This window comes from Xiphophorus couchianus, chromosome 2 (genome assembly GCF_001444195.1).
Source record: "Xiphophorus couchianus chromosome 2, X_couchianus-1.0, whole genome shotgun sequence".
NCBI classification, from domain to species: domain Eukaryota; kingdom Metazoa; phylum Chordata; class Actinopteri; order Cyprinodontiformes; family Poeciliidae; genus Xiphophorus; species Xiphophorus couchianus.
In genome coordinates, this window is record NC_040229.1 from 20,634,729 (window position 1) to 20,652,787 (window position 18,059).

Consider the following 18,059-nt stretch of genomic DNA (forward strand, 5'->3'; position numbering starts at 1 on the left):
GCCCCTATGTCTTGCTGAAAAGTTACTTGTAAGTTAAGTTTGTACTTAACTTACAAGTAACTTTAAATGCTAATATGGTACGTTTACTTGTACTAGTGTGTATATTTTAGTTTGTTTATTTTTACTTAAGTACAGTGTTTTAGTACTTTCATCATTGTATCTTACAAACTACAGAGATCAAATACATCAGCAGAAATAAAGAGTGTATTTTCAGTCTATAATTTCTTTTTAGTAATTCAGATTTTTGATTTTGGTTACGAAAAAATATTAAGCATAAAATAAAAATTTTCTATACTCACTGATCAAGATTGCATAAACTCTATAAAACAATCCTGTAAAAACTGCTGGAATCAAATGGTAAATAAAGCAAACTAAAATACATTGCAATTTCACAAAATACACTATCGGCCAGTAAAGTTGCCAAAGATTTTCGTGTAAAAGGAAATCTTTTTTATTTAAGTGTGGTTTTCTTACCTGTAACTTCCAGTTGGATCCAGAGGATCATTAGCATAGCCTTCCCACTTTGATCCATTTCCTATCTCAAAGTCCAAGGTAACAGAACTTCTGCGGATCGTTTGGGTATAGGTCATTACTGTTGCAAGATATGCTTTTGCAGACTTTGATTTCCATTCATGGTATGTATTCACCAGGAATTTTTCAAGATCAGGAATGCTGGCTTAAAGAAAACAAAATACACAGAATAATAAGCACTGTAATATATTTTAAATCTATTTATTGCAGGGTTACAGGAGCATATCTTGATGTTAAGAAAAAAGAAATAAACCCTACCAATGTCATCGCTTGTTACCAGAATCCCAACATGAGTCACTGGTCCTTTAGAGTTGTTTATCAGGTTAGTTTCAATACTAAGTGTGAATGTTTTGTGAGTTTTAGACACCTGCTTCACAAAGGTTGATGAAATGGCTGGTGGCTCTGTATAAAATGAAAAGAGAGGAACCAAAAACCAATGTATCACTTATAGTGAGTAATATTAGCTAAAGATGAAAAACAATCATTGAAAAAAAATATATAAATGGAGCTAATGAATGGATCTTGCTTCACTGACCTAAAATCTTAAAATTTTCTACATATTATTTACAGGCAATAATTATTCCAAAAAGAAACAAACTTACTTGCAACTCCTGTCTGACATGTTATCCACTGAGGAGTGCTAGGATTTCCACAACTCTGAGTCTCTACTTTAATCTCATAAATAGAATGGTAGGTAAGGTTAGAAATAGTGTGTTTAGGACCGTTCGCATAAGAAAGGGTGGAAGTGTTGGTTACAGTAAACTTGAAATTAGAGTAGTTTCCATTGGGCGTGTCCCAGTCCAGAATAATTTTTGCATCTCCAGAGTTTGGTCCATCCCATACTAAGTTCTTCACAGGACTTGCATCTGTCGAAGTGAAGTAGATATAAATATTAGTTTAAAAAAAGTTGTTATTGGTTAAATGTGTGCAACAATGTGTGAAAATATATTTTCCTATATTTTGTTTTATTGTATTCAAAACACAAAAAACAGATAACTTCACACAAGATCCAATGTCATGCATTTAGGACTGTATAAAAGATGGAATGTTATGAGCATACTTGTGCAGTTGGACACCGTTTCTATGGCAGATTCTGTTCCATCAGATGTCTTAGTGATGATGATGATGTTGTAGTCAGTACCAGGAGTCAGTTCAGGGATGCTATATAAAGTTCCACCAGTTGTGGCGCTCCTAACATAAGTCCAATCGTGGCTTCGCCAGGTGACAAAAAAATGATATGTATCCTTATACTCATCAGGTAGGATCCAACTTAAATTGATACGTTCCTCATCAGGATCAAGTTTGAGAGACTTCACGTTGTGAGGTCCTGATGGTTTAATAAACAAGTGAGAAATGTTAGTGTCCGCAGTGTCCGGTAAGCCAGACACTGCAGTGCCTGGCAACAAATAATGTGTTTTATGTGAATTTTTTCAAAGTAGTGGATAAACAAATGTGGTTTGATCTGAACCATTCAATGGCTTTTTCTTAAAGTTGTTTTCCAGCCAATAGGTTGGACCTACAATCCAATCTCAAGTCATCTGCAGACTCAAAAACATATAATCTAGGATTGCCATGTATTTGGCCCACTTCATCTTCTAATCAACTCAGTAGATTCCCTGTTCCTGCTGGAAATGTGCAATGCCAGTTTTCATGCAATGAAAACTGCATGAAAACTGCAGCGCTGCAGAGGGTGGTGACAAACTGTAATTTTGACAAAATTACAGTTTGTCAAAAACTGTAATTTTGGGCACATTTGACCAGAGCAAATTCTTTGACATGCTTTCTATATCCCCTCCTTGTCCACAAAGGACATATTTTTGCCCTCAACAGATAGCTGTTGTGTGGAACAATCCTCCCACTTCAGCTTTGAATCTGTGGAGCTCTTAAAAAGTTACCATTTGCTTCATGGCTGCTTCTCTGATAAATACACGTTTAGATTTATAGTTAAGGTTTACAGCACTATTTCACTAGATTTGCAGTTGGGCCACACTCTTTCCATCTTTGGATGGTGAATCAAACAGTGGTCTTTGAGATCCTTACAGCTCAGAGCATTGTTTTATTATTATTATTATTATTATTATTATTATTATTATTATATAACCTAAATCCACTACAAATGTCTTCACACTTTTATCCCTGAATCTCTCTGCTGTGTTTCTTGGTCCAAATGATGCTTTTTGGTAACTGATTCACGCTAACAAAGCTTTGAGCACATAAGAGCTGTTTTTACCCAGATTATATTCCAAAAATATCATCTTTACTCACTAAACAGGTAATGTGTAATGGCAACCCGCTGAACAAAATTCTATTTAGGGATAAAAGGTGGTAAATACAAATTTAAATCTTGTGCTGCACTGTGTTGGTCTGTAGCATAAAATGAAATACACTGAAGTTTGTGGTTGCAACAGTTTTTGGAAAGTATTTGTTTTACAAGACATTGTGAGAGTAATTGATATAAGAGATTAATGATGAATAAAATAAGATTCTTACTTGTGGTCACGTATATGTCAACAGATTTACTCTCAAAATACATTGGTCCCACAGTTGTCACAGAAATGTTGTAGGAAGTCCCAGACAGAAGTTGGGACAAAATGTAATTTGTCTTGTTAGAAGGAATTTCGTTCTGAGAATAATTGTAGGTCAACTTGTAGCTGTAGTTGAATGCATGTTCCATATGAGGTGCTTGTCCCCATTGCAGTTCAATAGAACTGGTAGATTGCTTCTGGATGCCAATATTCCCAGGAGGATTTGGGTCTGCAAGGACAGAATTCATCACATGTACAATTAATCATGTATGCATTTGGAAAATTTTCGCAAACATATTGGGGGCTGGTTGGTACTTTTTGTGGCACACCGAGTTTAACAACATATTTAGGGAGTGTCTGAGGGAGAAGTTGATAAGATAGCTAAAATATTCCCCAACAGTGGAAAGTTGATGAGACATGGTGAGGCAATTTGTATTGCTACTACTATTATTTCTATCATTATTATTTAATACTGGTAGTAGTAAATACTACCAGTATTTACTACTGGTACTACCAGTAGTAGTATTTACTGGGGAGATTAGTAAGAATTACATAAAGCTTATTTTTAAGTATCATCTTGCACTTATTTTAATTGTACGTAAAAAAAAAACCCCATCAAAACAGACAAAAGTTACTAAGAATAATAATTAGTGATACTCACATGTTGCAGTTGTAACAATTTCAGATGGTATTTTGAATGTTCCACTGTGCGATATCATCACAGCACTACAGAGCTCTGCAGCGTGCAGGTTGTAAAACCGGAAGGTGTTGTTAAAACTGGGCATTGCTGTTTGATTTGGACTTGAGGAGCAGTTCAGATTAAGTTTATATTTCTCCACATTTCCAGGAGGGTTGGTCCATGATACCAGGACTGAATCATTGAATCCCTCATTGGAGATATTGAGCAATGCCACATTGGGTTCTGTTGATGTACAGCCATAAAAAATGTAAACAATTCAACACTGATACAAGTTAAAGAAAAAATAAGGGAAGACAGTAAAGCCCTACTAGTGTACTGAGTGGTGCAGATCTCTTTCCCTTCAGTGCCATTCTCTGCTATGACAGTAACACAGAAGCTGCAGTTGGTTCCAGAGATGAGATCTGAGAAGGTCACGTTTTCTGCTTCTGAGTTGGTAGTTTGGTTGTGACAGCCCGTTGTCTCCACCCGATATTTGAAGTCGACCTTGTACTCGTATGGTTTTGTCCAGTTTAGGTAAACAGCAGTTGTGTTTAAGGTAAAAGCATTTAAATCTGTGATATTATAAGGACCTGAAAACAAGACGATAAACTGTTTTGTTTTTGGAGAAAAAAAACCAAACATATTTGCACAAGTCATTTGTAGCACGCTCTTACAAGCTACGATGCACTTACTTGTATAGTAGAAAACCTTCACAGACTCTGCTCGAGTGTAATCTTCTGTAACTGTAGTGACGGTAAAATTGTATTTGCTCCCAGACTTAAGACCATCAAATGTAATTGTTGTATAGTTTACCACTTTCCACTGTGATACATTAAGAACAACACTTGTAAGCTGCACTTCATAAATGTAGGGTGGTTTGCTGTTTGCCTGATTCCACTTCAGGGTTACTGAACTAGGGGTGATTTTGGTCTTTGTCAGACCCGTCACTGAATTTGGTCCTAAAAAACAGGATAAAAGTGATCAGAGTAGATACGTTTATTAAAGTCTTTTTAGGTTCAATCACACAGGAGGGACAATTGTAGGAAAACTAACATAAGATCATACATTAGGAAAAAAGTTTAAGAAATATGTCAGTAAAAGAAATATGTCTTTAAATTTTTACAAATGTTTTAAAAGTGTTAAAAATGTATGACTTGAATGTTAAATAATCTCTATTAACAGAACAAATAACAGAATGATCAAACTTATGTTGTCAAAGTATTTTACATTTTTAAAAATGATCATGTGCAAAAAACGTCCTCCAAAGATATGAAATAGTCCCTTAACACAAGAATTCAATAATATGAATTTAGCAGTAGCGCTAATTGAATTGTTAGTGCAATTTTAAAATTGAGTACAACGAAGACAAACTTTATGACAACACTTGTTGTCATTTTATTCACAGTAATGAGCATGATGAAACTGGCTGTTTGTGTTTACTCACTTGTATAGTTTTGTGTGCTCTGTATGGTACTCTTATAACCCCATGCACCAACAGTGACTACAGAAACTGTGTACATGGATCCTGACTCAAGATTTTCCAACAGGAACGAGTTGTTCTTGGTAACATAAGAGTCATTTTTAGTGAACACAGTGAAGTTCTGGGGAGGGTCCATGTTAGCTGGAAGGGACCAATTAAATCTGATGGAACTGTTGGTCTGGAACTCCACCATGATAGAGCCAGGGGGGTTAGGAACTAAGCAGAAGAATAAATCAGGTCACAAACATGAAAATAACCAATGCATATCCAAATGAAGATAAAAAACAAAATCACTAAATTTAGGAAACTTACAAGTTGCATTGTAAACAACACTTCTGTTGCTCTCCTTTGGTCCACTTTTAGTGACAACCTCAACATGGTAAAGCACTCCTGGTTTCAAATTCTCAAATGTATGCTGTGTAGTCTCGTTAGTCAGATTTGTGTTGTATATCAAGGAATTTGTGTTATTGTATAACTGGATAAGATATGAGGAAACCTGCCCAACTGCTTTTGTCCAGTTCACTGACAAGCTGGAGGTGGTTCCTATGACTAAAATGTCTGAGACCTGTGCAGGAACTGGAAGAGAAATTTAGAAACAACAATGAACATCATTCAAAATAAAAAAAAAAAAGAATCAAATCTGAACAAGAAATGCATGTTTGCTTAATCTGCAGGTATTGCTGAAAATACATGCATTTAATCTGAACAGTTATACAACAGACGGGGTGGGCTAAAAAGTTTGAAAGTTGAAAAACATGACCAATGCGAAGACTTTAATTCTGACCAAATAATTATTCTGGCCATATAGTAGTACTGTCAATCAATTAATCAGATTAATCACAGATTAATTAGATAGATAGATAGATAGATAGATAGATAGATAGATAGATAGATAGATAGATAGATAGATAGATAGATAGATAGATAGATAGATAGATAGATAGATAGATAGATAGATAAAAATCTGTGAATATTATGAGATTCTATTTTTGAAGGATTAAAGACTATGAGGCGTCATTTCTGTGCTGATTTGTGTCCCATACTTTCCTGAGGGCAAAACTAAATTGCCTAAATTCCATTTTGACAAATACAAATTACCAATAACTATGATAATTTGTAATTATCAAGAGAGAAAGTACTACAAAAGAACAGTTGTGCACAATATTTTCTCCTTTCACTATATAATTTGGCTCCAGAGAACAACATTTTTAAGTCTTAAAATTTGTCTTTTTCATTTTTTTCAGGTATGTGTGAGGGAAAAATCAATCAAAAACCTGTCAAAAGACCTCAGATACCCTCTTTCAGCTCCATCATCCTCCACTGAATACAAAGTTCTTAACTAATAACTTTAGGGAACTATAGACTAAGATTTCTTCAAAAAAAAAAAATAAATAAAATTCAGGCTCCTTGAAACCAAGATCTGATCAAATAGTTTGTATAACAATGAAATATTTATCCAAAGTCTTAAAATTCTGGAAGAGTGTATGACATACTTGTATATTCCATTTTGCTTGTGCTTGTTGATGATACCCCTTCATGAACTGTCAACACATTAAATGTGTAAAGGGTTCCAGGAGTCAGACTGTTGAAGGTGAAGTTCTTAAAGTTCGTGGAGCTATTCTGAACTCGCTCACTGCCCAGCAATGCTTCCACCAGATAGTTGCAGGAATTACTGAAATTCATTTGTGTTTTCCATGAGAGCTGGATGGATGTGGTGCCCACGAAGCTCACAGTCAAATCGGTCACTGCTTTGGGCACTGAAGCAAGAATAACAGAGGGTTACCTTAGGTCAAAGGAGCATTATATTCTCAGCATTGAGACAGCATTGATCTACATATAATTACTTGTGTAACTCGACACCGCCACAGAGTTTGATGCAGTGTCTGATGAAACAATTGTTGTGATGTTGATGGAGTAAAAGAAACCCGGCTCCAGACTGGGAACGTCATAGCTAGTGGTGCTGCTTTTGTTGATATAGGTGTTATCAAGTACTCCTGTGCTGTTGTAGGTTTGAACCCGGTACTGGTAATATTCTTGGACATTCAGTGGCTGTGACCAATTCACCCTTATGGAAGTTGGAGAAATAGGGCTGGCTTTTGCATTCTGCACTGGGTTTGGCACTGAGGATAAGAGAAGAAGAAAAAAAACAACAAAGAATATATAAAAATCTGAAATAAATGTGTAAATAAAAGCATTAAGTCTTTTGGAACAACATATAAAAATGCTGTATTTCTTCTGCGACTTTTCTGGTAAGTTACCAGAACTTTACCAGTTCTATCAGAACCAGTACTACCAGCTTACAACCTTTATCCCGAGGTGTATCAAGCACCCCTGGGATAAAGGTGTTTTATGCTGTTTCTATGTTTGAGACCCTTATTTTGAAGTATCAAAGGAAAACATTCTTGTTCCTTTTGCATTTATGGAGTACGCTAATAAATATAGACCAGCACAGGAAGCTTTCATCTCTTTTGAATTGTTGCAGGAATCTGAGTATTTGGTGAAAAAGAATAACAGAAAGGATACGTAAACAATCAGAATAGCACCTGTGGTAACAAATCGCTTTAAAACATTAAAATTAACTATAGCTTTTTTGAATTTGGAGAATCTATATTAAATCTAGATGAACCACCATACGCATATGCAGCACCTGCTGCTCAATGAGTGTGAATATAAAGAAAACCCACTTTCACATCAGTCTCCAAAAATCTTCTCTAACACCATGAAAAAAAGCCGCAGTTTTTACTAGTCACTCTATAAGAGGAGGCAAGAGAGGTTTGAATACTCACTAAATAGAGTATTTAGAAAACCCAGATTGAACTGTGAAGAGCAACAAACTCCCAAGTTAGGAATGCTGACTAGGATAGTGTAAAACAACAATTTAATAAATAGAACAAACCTGGACTGAACAAAACTTATCACAGATTACTTGACACAGTTTGTCACTTGTAAGATCTTATTTCTTTAAAACATTGACCTGATAAAAACTGGCCCCTTGTACAAAGTCATGTTTCGTACAGAGGGTCTCGGCCCTCAACTACTGAGAAACAATTGCTTCATGGAGGCGTTGACTCTGTTTTGGTTTTAAATTTTACCTAATCACTAATGTTTTCCCATGACGATATTCTGAAGCTTACCAGAAATTACCTGTGCTGAAAACAACCATCCTCCATTAAGAGAGAAGTGCCGAGCTGAACAAGCAGAATGTTAATGTTTAGAACATGGACGGACCAACTTTGTTCACTTCCTCTGATGTCATGGGCAAACTACAGACAGACTACAATTCTAACTCAATGCAGGAATTCAAGTCAGTGGGAGAAAGCCCAGATTGAGCTGTGAAGCAAGATTTGAATTGAGCAGAATTACATAGCAAAGCAATGGCCAAGCTACTAAAACATTACTAAACACTCATCTTGTAAAATTCTTAAAGACCCAACATCATCTCATCTCAAGATCTTCTATATAATGTTACACCCCAGGGTACAATGCTCTTTGGGTCTGATTACATAAACTTACAAGTGTAAGTATACTTGGTGACTGGAGAGCTACTCAGTTGTTCCGGTCCAACAGTTGTTATACTTATGGTGTAATTGGTTCCAGACTGAAGACCATTTAACTCTATGTTCGTCTTCTCTGTAGAGCGGTTCTTTGATACAGTGTCATTTGGATTATTGTAGGTGATAATATAGCTGATATTAAGAGCACCATCCATCGTTTTTGGAGTCACCCACTGCAGGTTTAAAGAAGAGTTTGTCCTGTTGGTGAAGTTGAAGGATGTGACAGACAACGGATCTAAAAGGGAGAGAAAACACACATACAAACACACACTAGTAAGTCTGCATTAAATTACAATGAAAGGTCTAGCCTGTTTTCTGTACTAAGCTGAGCAACAAATGTTTTATATTAATCAGTGACATTGGTAAATGTAGAAAACGTTTGGTAAAAATAAAAAAACAGGTAGTGTGTATTATAAAACATACTTCAGTACAATGTTAGCAAAAGAAAATGGTTCACTTAGGTAAAATTCGTATCAATATTTGGTCATTACTAATGCCAGAATTACTCAACAAGATGTTATAATTTGGGGAAATGTGGAACTTACATGTTGCAAATGAAAACTGATCAGAGGTATTGGTGAACGTTCCAGCTACAGCAGTCACTGTGAAAATGAAACTCCTTCCAGGAAGTAAACCAGAGAAAGCTGCTGTGGTGGCGTTTGTTATTGTGACATTGTAGTTACTGCTTGCATTTGAGATGTTCACGATGTAATGGTCAACCCTTCCTTCAGGCAAAGTCCAAGTGATGTTTATATTGTCACTTGTTCTTGATTCAACCCTGATGTTCACAGGCTTTACAGGCCCTGTTCAGCAAAGTAAATAAATTAGTGAATGATATTTTTAACAGTCCTGATTAATAACTAGACAGATGCAGGTGTTTGTTAAAACAATTTGTCTCTGAGCATATATAAGAGCATCTAAAAACAGCAACAGTATTACAGTATTTTTTATAGTTACCAAAGGCTTAAAAGCCTTTCAAAGTCATGATTCACATTAACACAAAATGCCAGGCTCATACTTAAAGTCACAGAAAGTAACAGAAATGACCATAAAGTTGACCTAACTAAAGTATAAGGCAGAGTGAAAAAAGAAGTTAAGATTTTAATGAGACTGAAGACTTGAATTTACCATAAACCTCAATAAAGCTGAGGCAACATCTAATTTGGGATCTCTAATTGGTTGGGTCAGGATATTTCACCTCCTTCACCTGTTCAGCTCAAGTCAATTAACTAACCAATGTCAATATTTAAAAAGGAGTCAAATCAATAATCAATCATTTTCAACCCTGGTCCTCAGGACCCACTGTTCTGCCACACACCTGACTGAAATGAATGGGTGACTAACTGGTTTCTGAAACCCTTAATGCGGTAATGCAATAATTTAAGTCAGGTGTGTTGTTGAACATATTACGCATCCAAAACATGAAGGCTGGTGAGCCATGAGGACTTAGATTGAGATTCGCTGAGTTAGAAAAAGTATAAAATGTTTTTTTGTTGTTGTTTTTCTTCATAGTTTTACATTCAATAAGGTAAAGACTTTACCTTATTCACAATTATGCTAAATTGTGAAATCAGATATTGACTACAATATCTGATTTCAATATCTGGATTATTATTATTTTTGGATTTCAGAAGGCCAGTAATTTGTTGTAGATATTTAGCTTAAAAAATTATCATATTTTGTAAAAAAAAAAAACTCTTCTATTGTGCATTAAGAAACAACTATCACCAAACACACTGCAAGCATGCAAACCTTAAAATACTTAAATAATTAAGTATTTTCTTGCAATCCAGGCAGTTTTATTATGCATATTGTATATAGTGATATGAAACTGACAATAAACTTGTGGGATATTGTGCAGAAGCTACAGGAGATACATTTACGTTTGACCTCCAGATCATGTTTCCATCTGTCCACTGTAAGGAAGTGTTTCCCAATAATGTGATGACATTTGTGATTTCAGTGACATAAAGATGTTGATCACCTGAGGTATTGATCAATCTTTCAAAAAGACAAAAGGATGGAAAAGGTTTCTGACATTATTTGATCTTGTAATTGCAAAATGTTGCATCCATCTATCCATAACATTTAGGATAACTTAATTGTGTATTTCACAACAGTCTCACTCTATAATAACCTCTAATAACAGGAAGGCTAAATTTTAGTACAGAAAGCCTACTTATTTGACCCCTGATTAGAAATGGTCAGAGATGCCTCAGACACATTTCTTTGTTCATTTATTCTTCCACCTTTCCAGTGAATTCTATAGAAAGAGCTGCTGTTAGAGATGTTTTAGTATTATCATTTTATTTTCTTACTCTAGTTCACATTAAGTCTATAGATCTTTGTGATTTTCTGTTTAAAGTGTTCTCTTCTTTAAATGACCTGGAGGTCACTACTGTCTGTTCAACTTTACGAGAAATAGATAACACTGAGTTTCTCAGACTTTAAACCCTTTTGCAAGAACACCTCCTAATTTAGTAACCACCTGTGAGCAGTCTTATTTTGTTTTCTTGACAGTATTGACCGAGATTTGAACCGGGCTCAGACCTTTGATCAGATATCACATCTGGACCTGGGTTGTTAGATGTTTGGTTTAGAAGCTTTACGACCTCTGTTGTTTTTCCTGACTGCCCCCTTGCCTGTCCTTCTTAGACAATAAAAACAGGAGCCGTTGTAAGGGCAGCCCAGAATGCTCTGTGGATTCCTCGGAGAAAAGGTTCTCAGAGCCTTCTCCCAAGAGTTCTCAGAGCCTTCTCCTTTTGCAAAAGCTCTACATAAAATTCATATACGTTGTCTGTGGTTCTTTCTTTTATTTAGGTTCGAAAGGAAAAAACCTATCATTATTTGGTGCCGAAACCCGGGATCTCTCACCTCCCCCGCTGTCAGGCAGAGGAAGACGCGCTGAATCCGTGCACGGCCAGAGTCAATTGGACCTGGAAAGGAAAACCCAGGAAGCAAATTCTTCGCTGGGCCAGCGACGTATCCGACTTTGTCTGCTAACGGCGGAGTGACGAGATCCGACTGGACAACCCGAAAACTACAGAAACGTAGGTGAATTTTAAGTCATACAGGTTTGAGTCCTTGTCAAATATTAATTTGACTAAAGAAATACAGGTTTGAGTCCTTGTCAAATATTAATTTGACTAAAGAAATACAGGTTTGAGTCCTTGTCAAATATTAATTTGACTAAAGAAATACAGGTTTGAGTCCTTGTCAAATATTAATTTGACTAAAGAAATACAGGTTTGAGTCCTTGTCAAATATTAATTTGACTAAAGAAATATAGGTTTGAGTCCTTGTCAAATATTAACATTTTAATTTGACTAAAGAATAATGAAGGGTTAGAGTCCCAGTTGACAGAGAGTTTCAACTAAAGGCAAAAGGATAGGCTCTTAGAGCTTCCTTAATTAGAAGACGCCTCTTAAGGGAAAGTCCTCACTTAGATAGAAAGTTTGTTATTTGCTGTGCTGCTACTGGTTTTGTTTGCTGTTTTGTTGCTGTGTGTGCATGAAGGAGTGAATGGTGTTTTTCTCTCTGGGAGTAAAACTCTCTGCCTTCGGAATTAGAATCCAAAGTGAAGAACCGCTTGGAGCTCGGCTCCAAGTAGAAGCCTGTTCTTCAGGAGGCACTGAGCGCTGACTTACAGCACTTTCTCTGAGAGAGCACACGATACTAGTATTTTTAAGCAAGAGATTTAAACAATGGGAAACACAAATTCCTGTAATTCCTCACTTATTGAGGGCCCCGAAGGGGATGAAAAGTACATGATGTCCAGATTTCCTGGCAGCATTGTACATATAAAAAAATGGAAAAAGAAATATAAAATAGATGGGAAGCTAAAAATTGATCAATGGCAAGCAATTGTGGGAATTTTGGAGAGTAGTGTAGCAAGAAAAAAGGGGATAAAAAAAGTTAGAAAGGAAGATGAACTAAAGTGTGCCAAATTATGGTTAAAAGCAGCCATAGACCGGAAAGAACAAATTAAAAAAGTTAAAGAAAAAAGGCCAGTAGATATTGACAGGCGGAATGCCTCGGTGGGACGGGGAGAGCAGGTACGGCCGACTGCTCCTCCCCCAACCGCTGCAGCAGATTCGTCTGCCTTTGTCTCAGTGTCACCAGGCTCGGTGAATAGACAGCCGAGTGCACCTTTTAATACCAGTGAGGAAGCCACTATCATATTTGCAAGACATTGCCCAGAAAACAAAATAAATCACCGGAAGGGTGGCAGATGGGAGAAAAAACAAAAGTATAACTCCTCAGCATGACTAGACTTTTCCACAACCAAACAAAACTTAACACCAGATCAAATTGATGAAATAGTGGATGTATGTGCAGCTTGGGATATGTTAAATGCATTAAAAGAAAAAACCTTATATCACACTGATTGTTTGCGGGGAAAAAGTTGAATTTTTATGTGACACCGGTGCATGCAAAACAGTTTTAAAAACTAAAATAGAAGGTGTAAACCCCACAAATGAATCCATTTGGGTGAAATCTGCCGATGGACAAACACATAGAGAACATATGTCAAAAGGCACATCTTTTAAAGATCCTGAGACAGGAAATAAAATAAAAGCTTCTGTTGTAATGTCACTTAAATGTCCGACAAATCTATTAGGTAGAGACCTAATGACAAAATTAGGGATAGCAGTAGTCCCTGTACAAGATGGCATGAGAGCTGTCAGACTAAAACATTCTGATCTGTACACAGTTCACAAGGATGAAAAAATCTACTGTTCATATGATCTAAAGCCAGCTGACAATCCTCATGTCCCAGGAAAGCTTCTTAGAGAAGCTCGAGGACAGCTGGACTCACCTGAAACAGAAATGAACTATAATCAGTTGCATGTAAAAATGAACATCCTAAATGATCCACAGGATGATTATGTGCAAACGTTTTTAGAAACAAATCCTGTGACACTTGCTGTGACTGAAATGTTCACAGACCGGAGGTCTTATGCAGCTGTGACTGTGCTCCTTCCGACTAGTCAAACAAAGCTGTATAAATTACCTGCAAACCCATACATTTCACTCTATAAGCCGCATAATATTACATGGGCAGATGTGGGTAACAGAACCAAAATGGCTGTTGAAGCCACTGATTTCAAAGAAGGTGAAGATGGCTGGAGCTACAGCCCTAGCTGTGATGTCTGGAAACAATCACTTTGTGAAGTTGTTACAGGGACAGATCAAGTTCATGCATTTGAGTGACACATGAACATATTTTTTGACAGAAAAAGAAGAAGCTGAATTAGCTAAGCTTCCAGAACACATGTGGACAAAAGGTCCCTCTGATGTTGGATTACTTAGTTCAATTCCCCCAGTGCAAATTAAAGCAAAATCTAGTTGGAGACCTATAATAAGACAGTACCCTATAAAGACAGAAGCACTGAATGGGATTGAACCAGTAATCGAAGGTTTGTTAAAAGGAGGAATCATTAAAAAGTGTTCAGATTCTCCTTGTAACACACCTATTTTTCCTGTTCAAAAGGCAAACAAAAAAGACTGGCGCATGATTCAAGATTTACGATCAGTCAATGAAGCAGTACAAACGAGAGCACCAAATGTTCCAGACCCACACACGTTGTTAAACTCGCTAAGACCAAGCAATAAATTCTTCACAGTAATTGACCTCAGCAATGCTTTTTTCTCTGTACCCATTCATCCTGACTCCCAGTTTTGGTTCGCATTTACCTACAGAGGTCAGGGGTATACTTATACTAGATTACCCCAAGGTTTTGCGGACAGTCCAAGCATATTTTGCGAAGCAATTATGGCCTGCTTGTCTGATTTTCAAATATCGGAAAAAAGTCAACTTTTGATTTATGTTGATGACCTGTTAATAGCATCTGAAAGCGAGGAAGCATGCAGAGCAGATTCACTCGCTCTGCTGCACCATCTCTGTCAGACAGGGAACAAAGTAAACAAGGATAAGCTACAGTGGGTCAGAGCAGAAGTAAATTATTTGGGACACACACTTTCTGCTGAAGGGAAGCAGATACAAAAAGCGAGAAAAGAGACAGTTTCTGAAGCTCCTAAACCAGAAATTAAGAAGCAAATGATGTCATTTCTCGGACTTTGCAATTACTGCAGAGCCTGGATTCCACACTATGCTGAAAAAACACAGGCTTTACAGGATTTGATTCATGGCACCCCAATGGCCATGACTGACAAAATAACTTGGAATCCAGAGGCTGAAAAAAAAGATTTGCTGAACTTAAACAAGCATTAATGCAGGCAACAACTTTGATTCTTCCAAACTATAAAAAAACCAGACAGGTTATTCTGTTGTTGCTTTGCCGAACAAAATAATAGAAGCAGAGAGAATTTCTAGCACTCATTCTGCACAAGCAGCAGAATTGATTGCTTTGACTAGGGCATGCGAACTGGCTAAGGACAAGCACCTGACAGTGTACACAGATAGCCAGTATGTTTTCTCTACACTGTTTTATTTTGCGAAACAATGGGAGCGTAGAGGAATGACAACCTCTACTGGGAGACCAATAACACATGCATCTTTGCTTAAAGATCTTTTACAAGCAATACAACTCCCAACTAAACTAGCTATATGTAAATGCGCAGCTCACACAAAAAGCAAAGATGAAGTTTCAAATGGAAACAGACTAGCTGATAAAATCGCTAAAGAAGCTGCAGCAGGGAAGCATGGGAAAGGGATATTCTCAGCACAGACTGAAGGGGAACAACAAATGATAGATAAAACAGTACTAAAAGACATGCAGGACAATGCACCACAGGCTGAGAAAAGGCTGTGGATAACTAAAGGTGCAAAAATGAATGTCGGGAACATTTTTGAGGTTAATGACAAACCAGTGCTTCCTAAGTCTTTATTTAAAGCAGCAGCAATTGTGTCACATGGGCGCTGCCATGTGTCAACTGGGGGGATGGAATGCATAATAAAACAGCATTTCACAACGTATGGTTTAAATTCTTACTTAAAATCTTTTTGTACTGCATGTCCAGTCTGTGTGAAATACAATCTTCAGGGAAACATAAGGCCAAAACGAGGCAGGTTCCCAAAATCACCATATCCCTTTCAAACTATGCATATGGATTTTATTGACCTTTCACAAAGTGGGCCATATAAATATTGTCTGGTGATGATTGATGCTTTTTCTAAATGGGTTGAAATAGTTCCAGCAAAGCATGCAGATGCTTTGACAGTAGCTAAGGCTATTTGTAAAACTATCATCCCAACACATGGCATCCCACAGACTGTTTATAGTGACAATGGACCACATTTTGTAAACCGAGTGATACAAAACATGGCAACACACTTGGGAATGGCATTAAAGAATCACTGTGCCTATCACGAACAAATGCTACTGTGAAAAGTAGATTAAGAAAGTGCATGGCAGACACTGGCCGATCCTGGCCAGAATGTTTAGACTTGGTGAAGCTCTATATGAGAATCACATCAACAGCTGATGGTCTAACACCTTTTGAAATAATTCATGGGAGAGCTTACAGATTGCCTCTGTTTGCTCCAGACATACTAAAAGCTGATGAAGAACAGACATTAGCAGATTATATGATCAGGACTCTTAAACTGAAGGAAGTGTCCAGTGCAAATTTACTGCCTTCTGATTCTCCTCCTATACAGGAAGCCATTCCACTTGAGCCAGGTGACTGGGTCTACATAAAAGTCATCAAACGAAAGAACTGGACGAGTCCACGGTGGGAAGGACCATTCCAAGTACTGATGACCACACCAACAGCTGTAAAGATCGCTGAAAGACCCAGCTGGATACATCTTAGTCACTGTAAGCGGCAGAGAGTGTTGGACCCCTAATTCGGAGTAGGGAGGAAGGTGGGCTTTTAGCCTCTGGGCTACACAGGCATTCTAATTTTTAGTATTATTTTGTCTCAAACCCAGCGAAGAACTGCTAAGATTCTCACTCTTTTAGTTTGGGGGTTCTGACATCTCTGCACGCCGAGAAGTAATGGGGACTCCATATGCAAGATGGATCTTCTACTGTGCTGTGACTGCTGTATGTTTGATGTTTGGAGAAGGAAGTGAGCCTGAGTTCCACCCACACGACTACAGCACCAACCTGTGGTGGAAACTGATGAATAGAACTGCTTATGAAGGACATGTTGTGAACTGCTACGTATGTGCGCAGCTGCCGGTTTCCATACACAACTCAGGTCTCCGACCAGGTAACATTACAGACGACAAACAGATGTGTCTCTATGTTCTAAGCACCAGACCACGGCGCGTCCCACCCCTAAGGGGAGACAGACCACGTGAGAAGGATTATTCAGCTGACCTCCGGATGGGTGAGGCTGTGCAAGGACTGTTTCAATCTTTGAATTGTTCACTTGCAGAGGATGTACTTCCTTTTTCGTCATCTCAACGAACTGTATGGAAAATACCAGAGATCATTTCGTTAGCAGGAGCTAAACCAGGATCTCTGGGGAACTGTGTTTATAATAATGGAAATGTTTTTCTAGGGACATTGCCCTGGAACTTGTGTAACAGAGTTTACACCTACTGCGAACCGACACAGGATTACATCACCTGCGTAGCCTGCAGGGGTCAAAGGATGGCTCCACACTGCAAAGGCTGGAAGGAAAACCCAGACTGTGACAACTTGCTTCAGGAGAGGAGTTTCAACATCACGCATAAGATAAAGAGGAGACAGGAGACAACACTGTGCAGCGCCATAGTGCCAGGAGATTATGGCTCAAGGATGTTAGCAGATTGGTACTTCATATGCGGGAATGAAGCATACATGTTCTTGCCAAAAAAGTGGGGAGGACTGTGTGCTGTGGTTCCTTTGATCAACCCGATTGCATTCATCAGGAAAGCACAGGATGATTTACACACCCGCTCCAAACGAACAGTTATGTCAGAGGTCAAAAGATGGGGAGGCCTCACAACACATACTGGAGTTCCATGGGAATTCAGGATTTGGAACGGCGGAGAAAAATTTATGCAAAGCCTGTTTCCGTGGGTTGGAATAGGTGAGATTCGGGACCACGTTGAGATAAACAGGTACGGATTACTGCGACTAATCAACATCACATACCAGCTGGCCAATGGCACCATGGAAGAATTGACTGAACTGAGAAACATGGTTATGCAAAATTGTGTTGTCCTGAATTTCCTCACGGCCCCTCAGGGAGGGGTCTGTAAAATCATTGGCCCAACGTGCTGTACTTTTGTACCTGATGAAACAGGTACTGGAGGAACTATTTCTGATGCTCTATATGAGCTGGAAGATCTAAAACAATATGTAGAAAGTGGAACACGCGGCTCAACTTCT

At 37.8% G+C, this 18,059-nt stretch overlaps 1 protein-coding gene across 8 annotated transcripts in view; it reads right to left on the bottom strand.

Moving 5' to 3' along the window:
• LOC114134797 (receptor-type tyrosine-protein phosphatase eta) overlaps positions 1–18,059 on the bottom strand; it is a 54,908-nt gene that overhangs the window by 6,648 nt on the left and 30,201 nt on the right. For all 8 annotated transcript variants that reach the window (XM_028001630.1, XM_028001622.1, XM_028001637.1 and 5 more), the window contains 14 exons: positions 9,315–9,572; positions 8,729–9,004; positions 7,060–7,335; positions 6,709–6,972; positions 5,528–5,791; positions 5,180–5,431; positions 4,428–4,694; positions 4,065–4,325; positions 3,718–3,978; positions 3,022–3,285; positions 1,592–1,858; positions 1,134–1,397; positions 790–933; positions 475–676 (listed from right to left, as the gene is read on the bottom strand). In XM_028001630.1, the coding sequence (XP_027857431.1) occupies positions 475–676; positions 790–933; positions 1,134–1,397; positions 1,592–1,858; positions 3,022–3,285; positions 3,718–3,978; positions 4,065–4,325; positions 4,428–4,694; positions 5,180–5,431; positions 5,528–5,791; positions 6,709–6,972; positions 7,060–7,335; positions 8,729–9,004; positions 9,315–9,572 (3,520 nt within the window). The remainder of the gene's footprint in view (positions 1–474; positions 677–789; positions 934–1,133; positions 1,398–1,591; positions 1,859–3,021; positions 3,286–3,717; positions 3,979–4,064; positions 4,326–4,427; positions 4,695–5,179; positions 5,432–5,527; positions 5,792–6,708; positions 6,973–7,059; positions 7,336–8,728; positions 9,005–9,314; positions 9,573–18,059) is intronic.